This window comes from Musa acuminata, chromosome BXJ3-6 (genome assembly GCF_036884655.1).
Source record: "Musa acuminata AAA Group cultivar baxijiao chromosome BXJ3-6, Cavendish_Baxijiao_AAA, whole genome shotgun sequence".
In the NCBI taxonomy this organism is placed as follows: domain Eukaryota; kingdom Viridiplantae; phylum Streptophyta; class Magnoliopsida; order Zingiberales; family Musaceae; genus Musa; species Musa acuminata.
Window position 1 is genome coordinate 14,279,868 of NC_088354.1, and position 11,468 is coordinate 14,291,335.

At 35.7% G+C, this 11,468-nt stretch overlaps 2 protein-coding genes across 6 annotated transcripts; both read left to right on the forward strand.

Moving 5' to 3' along the window:
- The first annotated feature begins 1,120 nt into the window (after positions 1 to 1,120).
- LOC135640114 (uncharacterized) lies at positions 1,121 to 6,392 on the forward strand. Of its 5 annotated transcripts, none has more exons than XR_010497172.1 (4): positions 1,121 to 2,035; positions 3,148 to 3,684; positions 3,794 to 4,280; positions 5,745 to 6,392. XR_010497172.1 is itself a non-coding variant. In XM_065154254.1 (3 exons), the coding sequence occupies exons 1-3, from the start codon at positions 1,139 to 1,141 to the stop codon at positions 3,899 to 3,901; spliced, it is 1,542 nt and encodes a 513-aa protein (XP_065010326.1). In that variant the 5' UTR covers positions 1,121 to 1,138; the 3' UTR covers positions 3,902 to 6,392. The 5 variants fall into 5 exon arrangements, 1 of the variants encoding a protein (XP_065010326.1); XR_010497170.1 differs by having other exon boundaries at positions 5,807 to 6,392; XR_010497173.1 differs by having other exon boundaries at positions 3,794 to 4,259.
- Positions 6,393 to 8,557: 2,165 nt separating this feature from the next.
- LOC135639597 (uclacyanin-3-like) lies at positions 8,558 to 10,089 on the forward strand. Its single transcript, XM_065153433.1, has 2 exons — positions 8,558 to 8,809; positions 9,488 to 10,089. The coding sequence occupies exons 1-2, from the start codon at positions 8,641 to 8,643 to the stop codon at positions 9,949 to 9,951; spliced, it is 633 nt and encodes a 210-aa protein (XP_065009505.1). The 5' UTR covers positions 8,558 to 8,640; the 3' UTR covers positions 9,952 to 10,089.
- Positions 10,090 to 11,468: the final 1,379 nt, after the last annotated feature.

An 11,468-nucleotide genomic window follows, 5' to 3' on the forward strand; every position in this document is an offset into this window, starting at 1 on the left:
CTTTAGATTTAAAAATATGAATAATAAGAAGATTCAGGAGAATTAAAGGCAAATCTTCCTCTCTAATGAAATACAATAATATGTTGAATCATAAAAATGAATGGACAAAAGAAATAGAAAAGATAAGCCCAAAATTCTTGCTTTGTTATTGGGTACCCAAAGAATACATTCTATTCCAAATAAGATCTGCTTTTTCTTTTTGTGGAGAAGAGAGAGATTATTGCTTGAAACAAGAGAAAGAAAAGGGTATAATTATGATTTAGATTTTAGACCGCATATTCCTATCAAAAATATTATGATTGGTATAATTATCAATTGCTGTTGATGTTATTCTTTGTAGTTCTCCATGCAAAAATTATGACCATTTTTCTATTTATATAGATATTTTTCAATATTGAAATTAGAACCATGACTTCATATTTTTCATATAATAATAAATAATATTGAAATTAGAACCATGACTTCGTCTAATATTCATCTACTAATCTCCATATTGTCACACGCATATTAAATAATATTTATAATTATGTAACAAAAATATAATATTTTTTTAATTAATATTTAATATTTTCAATAATATTAATATAAATAATTATGGGAGATTGTCTGAAAAAAATTATCTTTTTGTTTTTTTAGATGTTACCCTTTTCAAAATTCCTAAACCATCAATCATCCTATATTTTTAAAGTTTCAAAAACATCTCTTAAAAAAATGACATTTTATTCTCACCCAAATATAATTTTTTTAAAAAACTATTTACAGTGTTTTGTGGGTTTATTTTTATCCACAAAACACCATATAGTGTTTTAAAAATTACATAGTATTTTTGATGTCATAATATTTTTAAAATAAAAATATTATATAATATTTTTTAATATAGTATTTTGTGGATAAAAAATAACTCATTGAAAACAGTTGGTGAATTTTTTTTTTGGATTTGGATGAAAAAAAATATATAAACAGTTTTTAGACGGTATTTTTAAACTTAAAATAAGAGATAATAATTTAGAATTTTGAAAAGGGTAGCATCTGGAAAAAAAAAAATCAAAATCGTCCAATAATTGTTTTATTTATTTGTAGTAGAAAAACACTGCAAACTCATCCAGACAGGTTTGCTGGTGTCACACCTTTGTCTTAAATGTTCAAGAACTGGATCCGCTCACCTTCCATTCCCCCTCACCGGGCCCCACAACTCCACCACGCCCCACTGCGCCGCCTCCGACGCCAGCCGATGGCATCGCCCCTTCTCCTCCTTCGAACCATCTCCTCCTTCTCTCCCCTCCGAGTCCTTCTCCTCCTCTCCGCCGTCCTCATCCTCTCCTTCCTCCTATTCGTCCCCAAACCCCTCCTCCGCCCCCCGGACGGTGCCGCAACCCCGCGGCCGCCGGCGCCCACCCCTACCTCCCCCCGCCACCTCCTCTTCGGAATCGCCTCCTCCTCCAGGTCTTGGCCTCGCCGCAAGCCCTACCTCCGCATCTGGTGGCGCCCGGGCCTCATGCAAGGCGCTGCCTTCCTCGACTCCCCCTCCGCCCCAGCTTCCGGTGACGACGATGACTCGCGCCTCCCCCCCGCCCGCGTCTCTGCAGACGCCTCCAACCTCCCGTACGCCTACAAGGGCGGCCTCCGCTCCGCCGTCCGCGTCGCCCGGATCGTGAAGGAGCTCATCGACGGTGTTGTCGGCAATGACTCCTCACCCGTCGCCCGCAGCGACGACATCAGGTGGGTCGTGCTCGGCGACGACGACACGCTGTTCATCCCGGAGAACCTCGCTGAAACCCTGGCGAGGTACGACTGGGAGCAGTGGTACTACGTCGGCGCGGGGTCGGAGAGCGTGGAACAGAACGCGAAGCATTCCTTCTCGATGGCATTCGGGGGAGGGGGCTTCGCGATCAGCTATCCGTTAGCGAAGGCTTTGGCTAGGGTTTTGGATTCTTGCCTTGTGAGGTATGCCCATTTGTATGGGAGTGATGATAGGGTCTTCTCCTGCTTGGCCGAGCTTGGAGTTGGGTTGACACATGAGCCGGGGTTCCATCAGGTAAAAGCTTCAAATTTTCTCCCACTCCTTGTTCATAGTGATCTAAATTTGCATCCTTTTGGTTGCATAAATTCGGGCACTATTGATGCGGCATTTAATTTGAATTTTGAATCTTATTAATTTTAACTGATCAAAAAATTAGTTCATTGTCAAAGAAACTTCATACATTTAGAGCAAATGGATATATTGTATGATAAAAAGCAAAGTTCCTTCAATCCAGAGATTAAGTATCGGGGAATCAGAGGGCAACAAATATAGTTACTGCAGTTAAATGCTAAAATTTTCACACGTTATAAGAAAGTTGATGTAATCGACTAAAGGAAAAAATGGAAAATTACTATGTTGATATGAGCATGATATGGCAGTCATTCTTCGGAGTTTTGCTGTATCAGCATGTTCATCCACCATTATAACTGGTTCCCTTTACTTTGTCCTCCACGTAGTAGGAAGCTTGCTTATCCATCAAATTTTTGTGCAGTTCTTCATGACTTCATCCTCCACTTATGGTGTACTTGTGCTCCCTTTGATGTAGCCTTTCATCGTCATGTGTGTGTGTATGTTTTCTTCACGGATCAAGACATTTACACCTAATGTCATTTTGTGATATGTTTTGTCTAGGGCACATCTCTGTTCTTTTACGTTCTGCAATAATCAAAGTGCCCCCGGTTCAAGTATTATGATGACCTTTAAAGAAACAAGATGCACTAAAATGAAACTTCATTTCTTCCTTGTTGGTATGAAAAATAAACTTAAATACAACTTATGGCTTCTAATTTATGTTAGGTTTTGATATATGTCACCCTTTTAATATTGTTCGATGTCCTAAGTGAAAAAGAGAAAGAAAAACCGAAAGACAAGGCTCGAAAAAATGCAGATAGATGGAACAATGCAAGCAGTAAGGCCATCGTTGTTCCCTCCTAATCTGATATCCAAGATATCTATAAACCATAAATTGATTGTGTAGCTAAATTTAATACATCAAGAATCACATATCACATTGACTGTATTGGGGTAACCTAGCGGTGAGTAGTTGTTTCTGTTAGCTTTTAAAATTATATTAACAAGACTTTAAATAGATTTTCTGCTGAACTATTTTTGTTTCAACTCATCAGTTTGATCTTCGTGGAGATATTTTTGGGATTTTGTCAGCACATCCATTGTCTCCTCTGATATCACTTCATCATATCGATCGTGTGGAACCAATATTCCCAGGCATGACTCATGTAGCAGCCTTGGATCATCTATTTAAAGCTGTAAACATTGATCCAGGCAGGATTTTGCAGCAAACTATTTGTTATGACAGCACAAAATTGCTTACTGTTTCGGTTTCCTGGGGATATGTGGTCCAGGTTTTTGAAGGCAATCAACTTCTTGTAGATCTGCTTTCTTTGCCACAAACATTTACTCCATGGAGGAGAGGTCGTAATTCTTCTTTAATTCCATATATGTTGAACACCAGGGAGCTCAACAAAGATCCATGTAAAAGACCAGATATTTTCTTTTTTGAGAGTGTGGCTTTGAATAAGGAGAAAATACAGAGCAATTACACAAGGCATGCATTTGGAAATTGCCAACAAAAAATGAGTCCGGCCAAGGATCTTAAACAGATCAGGGTGTTCTCACAACAACTCCGTCGTCAGTCTGGGCTGGTACCATGTCTAACTTTTAGTGATCTACTACTCATTGTCCCTAAGTTCTAAGAGTTATATATCTAATTGAGGTGCTGGGTTGTCATAATAATTCTTTTGCAATTTACAGGCCATACGACGAGAGTGCTGCGATGTTTCACAAACATCTTCTGAAACAGTCATGGAGATAAATATCAGGAAATGTAAAGATGATGAGTTAATCGCGATGCATTGGTAGACAGGATGAGAATAGCTTAACCAAACAAGTTTGGAGAAAAACTGATATGGTTAATTTGAGGAAAAGAATGAAAAGAATATGTTTTTTGTTGAAAATAGTCTAGACATATAAATTTTTCATTTATACATGAAGTTTATGCTTTTGGTGTCAATTTTCTTTTTGAATTTTTGAACCATTGTATTTGTCTACATTTGTCTGTTGCTGGCACATTGTGTCATGAACCTTTACCATGGCTACAAAGACGAAGGCATTTCATTACCACACAAATGCAGCACTTTTCAAGTTAAGGAAGATGTCAATCATCGGAATATAGTCGGTCATACGATGCAGATGCCTGATGCCTATCAAAAGGGAGAAGGTACTTCTACCTGCAATTCAGGTCATAACCTACATAGTTGCTAAGTTATATTCTGTCTAGTATTAGTTTATGCTTCTCTTTGGAATGAACATTTCTTTTGTTTATCATGTTCTATTTTTCCTACTTTTATGCTATTCTTTAAATCAAGCAAAATGTCAGTGATGATGCCAGGAGACTTGCTTTGTTTTGGTGGCAAATCGCTCCTACCTGTATTGAATAAAACTAGCCAAAAATGATCTGACCTTTTAGGACAGGATGTGATAGTTGGATAGCAGCAATTAAGAGTATATTTCTTTTGCTATGTCATGATGCTAGTCATCAGTGTTACATGTCTTTCTGATTTGGAACTATTCTGGATGAGCTGGTGTAATTAGTTTAACTTTGCAATTAGTTTATATATATGGATAAATAACTATTATATAAGCCTTTTGTTTATATCATATACTTTGGAAGACATTAAGATGACACAAGTATTTTGATTCAAGAATAGTCATATCCCTAGATGACATTGAGATCCATAATCCCCCCTCCTAGACACCTCCTGCCCTAAAAAATCCTTCAGGCTTTAGGGGGTCGTATTTGGTCTGCTCACTCAAAATTGCATGGCACCCTTGCAAAAAGAGACTTGTGTACTAGAACAAAGAACTGTGCCCCCTGGACGGTGGGGCAGATTGTTGGGATGGGTAACAAAGATATGAGCTCAAGGGGTGACCAAATAACAAGATGATAATGACTTACTGGTCATACTTTTGACTGGAGATGGTGATTACTAAAAGAGTTAAAATTTATATCAAGACAAGAGATGTGCACTTGAATATGATTTTGCACAAAAAAAGCGAAGGGTGCAAGGAGAGCATGATGAAGAAATGGGAAGCATTAGATTCTTCCCCCTTGAGCAAGAAGAGCATGATGATCATTTTTAAGTGCTTGTCAAACAACTCTTTGTCATTACTGTTGTTAGTAAATCACTTAGCCTTCTTATCTCGATGTTTTCTGATTATTGAACTTCATAATCCTCATGAACATTACTTTTTAAAATGACTATGTTTATCTGTTAAATTTCCACGAGTTCTCTGTCTTAAATTGCTAGTCTTTTATTTTCTTTTAGATTTCTAACGTGAGAGTCGAGACAAGTTGCATTTATATTGAATTAGTTGCAAAGATACCTGTATAATTCCTCTTCATAGAAGTAACAGAAAGAAATATGCACCTATGCTTTATCTTATTCTTCATGTTAGCTGCAAAAGAAGAGATTTCCGTCGGTTCTTTCCATTTTTTGTTGCTTGCTTTTTTGGCATGCTTTGATTTTGTTGTCATCTTATTTACGGATTATCGTCCATCAGGAAGACTATTCTAATTGAATCTGCACAATCAAGAGTTTCACATGTTGGACATAGTGTATAACTATTTCTACTTTTTGAACCCATATATTGGATTTGCAGTATGATTATCATATCATTTGCTTATGTTGCTCTTTTAACCCAGATATTTTCTTACAAGCCAAGAATTCAGTTCAGTCTCCTGACCCTTTTTCCATTTGTGATTAGCTGACATTATCTTCCATCATGGAATGCCATTTGGGCTTTTATAAATGGCTACAAGACTGATTCAGATTGTTGTCCTTTAAAGAAAGATTGGTTCGTTCGAGCTGCTTATAACATCTCTGCATTTGCTGACTGATGAAAGGCAAACCAACCTTCAGAGAATAGATTGACCTTCATCGAGTAGCATTGTTCATTCTTTGTTCTTAAAGGAGTTACTGATTCATCAATGAAGAAGCAAACTCATGAATGAGCTGGACGAGTACGAGACATCCAAACCAAATATCTGGCTGGGTAGATCAAGATTCATCTGAGACGGAGAACATCTGCTGGACTTTGTACACTTCAAACCATGTCTACAGGTCTGGTTTTTCTCAGTTCAGAATTTGGACAGCAAAAAAGATTCACAAACCAGTTTGTATGTGCCAGTCCTTTTGATACATTTTGTATCCAGAGACCAGAGTTCTATAACTTTTTAAGATTACATCAGCTTCTTTTAGTTCATGCTTCTAAATGGTTGACAATGGAACTGTATCATCAATCTATATTATGTTAATGAAATGCTTTACCATTCTGTGACATCTTGACATCATCTTAGGGGTAAGTCATGCGTTCTACAAGTTGGCATCATCGACTTAGTGTTGTTTCAATGATATTTTTGGCCATGTTGGAACATGTTTACATCATGAAGCTCCTAGCTACAAACAGTAAATAATTGCATTCTAGATCTTGTCATGGGGATATAATATTATTATAATCATCATTGCTAAAATGATATCTGATATGTAATCTTAGTAATGTAAAAAAATACTTAAAAGTTATTCTATTATAAATATATGATTTGCATGATATATGAAGCTCAGTTTTGATTAGCTCTTTTTATGACTTGTTATAAATAAATAAAAAATGTACATGTTGTTGTGTATTTGAAGCAAGAAGTGATTGAAAATAATTTATAAGTTCTGATATGAAGATTTATTTTTATATCTGGTTTTGTTAGTATGTTACTTGCTCATATCCTGTTACTCAAACAAGTAATACATGGATATACTTGGAAGAGCCATTCAAATATTTTATATATTTTTGAAGTATAGATTTGGTTTCAATAATAATGTTATATAGATTTAGATATTATTAACCATTGAGGATGTAATTAAATTTATTGAATATATTATGAATATGTGAGATCAATGAAAAAGTTTTATATAAGTTTTGACCTTGCTTTTCTCATAAGGAAGTTTATGGGGAGGATCATAGTTGCTTTTTTTTTTTAACTCAGATATTTTCTTAAACTATCTGTTGGGTAGAATAGATTGACCTTCTTTGAGCCTAGCATTGTTCTTTCTTACATGAATTAATTTGATCGGGTTAAGATTAATATATATCGAGTTAGACATCAATTTAGTGTAGACTTGAGCTTATTATTGAGTCAAGCTTAATATATGTATGATTATTTTTTAGTTATTCTTTTAATCTCTCCTGAATACCATAATTAAGTTTGACTTTGGTTGTAAAGTTCATATTGGTTCAAATCTCTCTCCTTTATTATGGTATCAAATTAGTCAAGATTAATACATATCGGTTCGACTGGAAATGTTTAAACCAATATTAAGTCAAACTTAATAGTCTCTCCATAGTTACCGATGTGAGATAATTTATGAATAATTTCTAATATTCAAGTTTGATCGATAATTTATCAACTTAAATTTTTGGATAAAATTAATATCGGACTCAATATATATTAATCTTTATTAGTTTAACTCGTATTCATTATTGATGGAAACCGAATTTAGTAATTGTCGAATCAAGATTCCAAGATTCTATCCGAGGCAAGAACATCTCCTGGACTTTTGTAGATTGTGGTTTCAATACATGCCCCTACAGGCTTTTCATAAGTCAGAATCTGGGCAGCAATATGATGATCACAAACCAGTTTGTGCGTGCCAGTCTTTTTGATACGTTTTAGCGGAGAATAGAATCGTATCACATTTAAGATTACATCAGCCTCTTTTAGTTCATAGTATCACATTTGAGTCAGTCTTATCAATGGCATTGAAATTGAAGCTATTTAAAAATCCCGTATATCTTAGAAATGCGAGACTGCTCTTTAACATAATTTTATTTTTTAATAATTAATTTAATTTGACATGGATAAGGGAGTCTAATTTTAAAGGGTCGTTTTAAAATTGCCCATTCCATCATTATTTTTTTTAATCTCAATCGGCCATTTATTGTATCAAATTAAGTTCATGATATTTAGTGTTTTTATTCAAACAAAAAATACTTTATCAATGATAAGAAATCTAAATAGTCGATTCCAAATTGGTAGGATGTTTTAACCTTATTATTATTGTGTAATAGTGCCCTTTTAATTTAAGTTTACTTTTTGTTTCCCCGCAAAACAAATTCTAACAATCTTGACCTCGTGGCTAATAGCAACAACTTTTGACTTGGATTTGGAAAACGCGTGACGTTTATTTAATTCATCTCATCCATATTAAAATCCCAACAAGCTTCCAAGTCAATTTATACATCATATACACACATTGAAAGCTTCCAGACTACACATGGCTGGGTCAACTTCCGGCATACGACACAGTCTGTCACCCGCGTTTTGTTTGGCAGCCCCAAATCGTTGACTATTTTTGGTGAAGACTTAACGATCACTCTCTCCTCTTCCATGAATCCTTCTTCCCTCACCAACTCTATATAACCACTGCAAGCTTCCCATCATTAGCACGCAATAAGCACATTCTTCTTCTTCTTCTTCTTCTTCTTCTTCTAGCTCATCAAGCATCTCCACCTCCTCCTCCTCTGCAGCCCCTTCTGTTTCTGTGACGATGGCTGCAATGATGAGAGCTGTAATGGCGATAGCGACGGTGGCAGCCATCTCTGCGATTGCCATGGGCGCCAACTACGACGTCGGCGGCCCCGCCGGCTCTTGGGATCTCGCCACTAACTACACGCAGTGGGTCTCCGGCAAGGCATTCCGCGTGGGTGACACACTGAGTGAGTCCTCTCCTTCCTCGTTTTCCTCTCCTTCCTGGTTTCCCCCCCTCCACATTGCTTATGATGTCAAAGTATATGATGTTATGCACATTCTCGCTGAGGTAATTAAGAAGTAGGATGTGAGGGAGTTGATAGCTTATGAATGCTCACAAGTAGTGCAGTTCTTGATCTTGGCATGCATTGGCAACCAACTCTCATATTCTTCTCTTCAGTTGTTCTTTCCGTAACAATAGATTCTTTCATGTGATGATGATGGTCTCTTGGAACGTAATAAATGAAGCAATGAATGCAAGTAATGTTTATTGATAACTCCTCTAATCCATATTATTTAATAAATAGAGCTAAAAACTATAACATTTATAATTATTTACATTAGTATATTTTAGGATTATATAATTAATCATGTTTATAAAAAACTAATGATTGTATACACTTGTTAGCTTATCAGTAGAGGAGTAAGGGGTGTCAGCTTGCTTAGCTAGTAAACACTTTGATAGTTAAGCGTAAAAAAATAAACGTATTAAATTGATCGTTTAATCTAAAATTTATCTTTTATTAAAAATATAATTGTCTACAACTCAATATCTAATCAAAATCATATTCAATATTGTATATAATTAAATTCACATTTTTATTGCAACATAAATATCTTAGAAGCTATACTCCTTTTGAATGCAGCATTCAAGTATGCGTCGAGCCATGACGTGTTGGAGGTGTCGAGCGCCGCCTACAGCTCGTGCACGACGAGCAACCCCATATCGACGAGCACCGGCGGCAACACCGTCGTCACGCTCAACAGCACCGGCTCCAGGTACTTCGTCTGCGGAATTCCCGGACACTGCGCTGGTGGCATGAAGCTCCAGATCGACGTCGCCTCCCCGACCTCAACTCCTCCTCCTTCTCCCTCCTCCACCCCCCGCTCCCCCCCTGTTGCTCCCTCCCCGCGCTCGCCTTCTGCGCTTCCGCCGTCATCTTCGACCCCAGGCTCCGTCCCTCCGCCGGCATCTTCGACCCCAGGCTCCGTTCCTCCGCCGTCTGCCCCCACAGCGTCGCCGCCGACACCGAGCGGCGCTTGCCTGAAGGCGAAGGCTACTCTCGGACTCGGTTCGGGAATCGTCATGCTGATGCTTATGGCCCTGTGAGAGATGATGCCATTCGCTGTCATCAGTTGTTGCTCTTTCTTTGTCCTCTGTGGACTCACAGTGACAGTGAATCATAGGAAGCATTGTTATGTATTGATTCATTAGATCAATAAGAAATAAAAAACATTGTCATGCATCGATTGTTGCATCAGTGGATTATGAAATAGAAAACAAAGCTTTGATAGTGATTGCTACTGTGCCAAGAAACAGCATAAGCTTCTAATAGCATATGTTATTAGGAGCAATTATTATAAGGCCTTATTCACTCTAAATCATGTCTCTCAATCATTCGTTTCTAACTACATCACGATCCGAATCGATTGGATAATCGACTCTCGTTATTTGATGATCTTAAACAGAAGTCTAAGTCAGTAAAAGTAGGCTCATTTTAGTATATACAGAAATTTAATATTATAGTAAAAATAAATATTGTTATTAAATAAGTAAGAAAAAATCAATGATAGTCTTCACTTAAATATACATCACTATTAGTTGCTCACAAACCACATCCTCAGAATAATTCTTAATTGATATTTGTTTTCGGGTCTCTTTCTCTGACTAGCAAATATTTTATTTCAATATGCTGAGAAAAATTTATTTCCATATCATCACAAAATATCTTTAATGGCTTGCTATCCATACTAAATCTTGAGATAAAATTTTATGATTTATAATCTCAAAGCATATTATAAATTCAACTTTTATTATTGATAATGCAATAAATGATTATTTTATATTTTTCTATGAAATTTCTCCTCCAACTAATATGAACATGAATACTGAAGTAGATTTTCAAATATTAAGGTAATTTATAAAATCAATATTTGAATAACCTATCAGTTGATTTGATCTCTTATAGATGAGCATATAATTTTTTTGTCCATCACAGATATCTCATCATTTTCTTTACAACTTTTTAATGTTTTATTTTGGGTTGTTTTGGTATCTATCAAGTATTCCAATTACAAAATTGATATATGAGCTCGTATAAATTTAAACATATAATATACTTCTAACTACGCATATTATTTGATTCTTTTCTATATTATTCTTAAGATACTAGTTTGGATTAAATTTTTTAACTTTAGTAATAGATATATCATCAATAGAACAAAACTACATACTAAATCTCTTTAAGACTAGGCCAATATATCTTTTTTGAGATAGTCATAGTAAATCTTAAAATTTCTAATGAGAAACATCTTGGTTTAATGCAATAAACCATGATCACTGCTAAGAAAAATATCATTTATATATAAGACCAATATAATAAACTTATTCTCATTGATTTTTAGATAGATACACTAACAAATAATATTTTTTCTTAAATTTAAATAAAGTAATAATTTTATAAAACTTTATATACCATTGAAAGTTTGTTTAAGGCCATAAATAAATTTTTAAAGTTTGCAAGCCCAACTTTCCTTTCCCTTATTTACAAATCATTTAGATTGTTCAATGTAGATATTTTCATCTAAATCCCGATTCAAAAATATTATTTTAATATCAAAATGATA

Excerpts from the sequence above, each read along its gene's own strand:
- LOC135640114 (XM_065154254.1), top strand. The coding sequence starts at position 1,139 with ATGTTCAAGAACTGGATCCGCTCACCTTCCATTCCCCCTCACCGGGCC. Across the intron at positions 2,036-3,147 it reads ATGAGCCGGGGTTCCATCAG|TTTGATCTTCGTGGAGATAT; the intron begins GTAAAAGCTTCA and ends TCAACTCATCAG. Across the intron at positions 3,685-3,793 it reads TCCGTCGTCAGTCTGGGCTG|GCCATACGACGAGAGTGCTG; the intron begins GTACCATGTCTA and ends TGCAATTTACAG.
- LOC135639597 (XM_065153433.1), top strand. The coding sequence starts at position 8,641 with ATGGCTGCAATGATGAGAGCTGTAATGGCGATAGCGACGGTGGCAGCC. Across the intron at positions 8,810-9,487 it reads CCGCGTGGGTGACACACTGA|CATTCAAGTATGCGTCGAGC; the intron begins GTGAGTCCTCTC and ends TTTTGAATGCAG.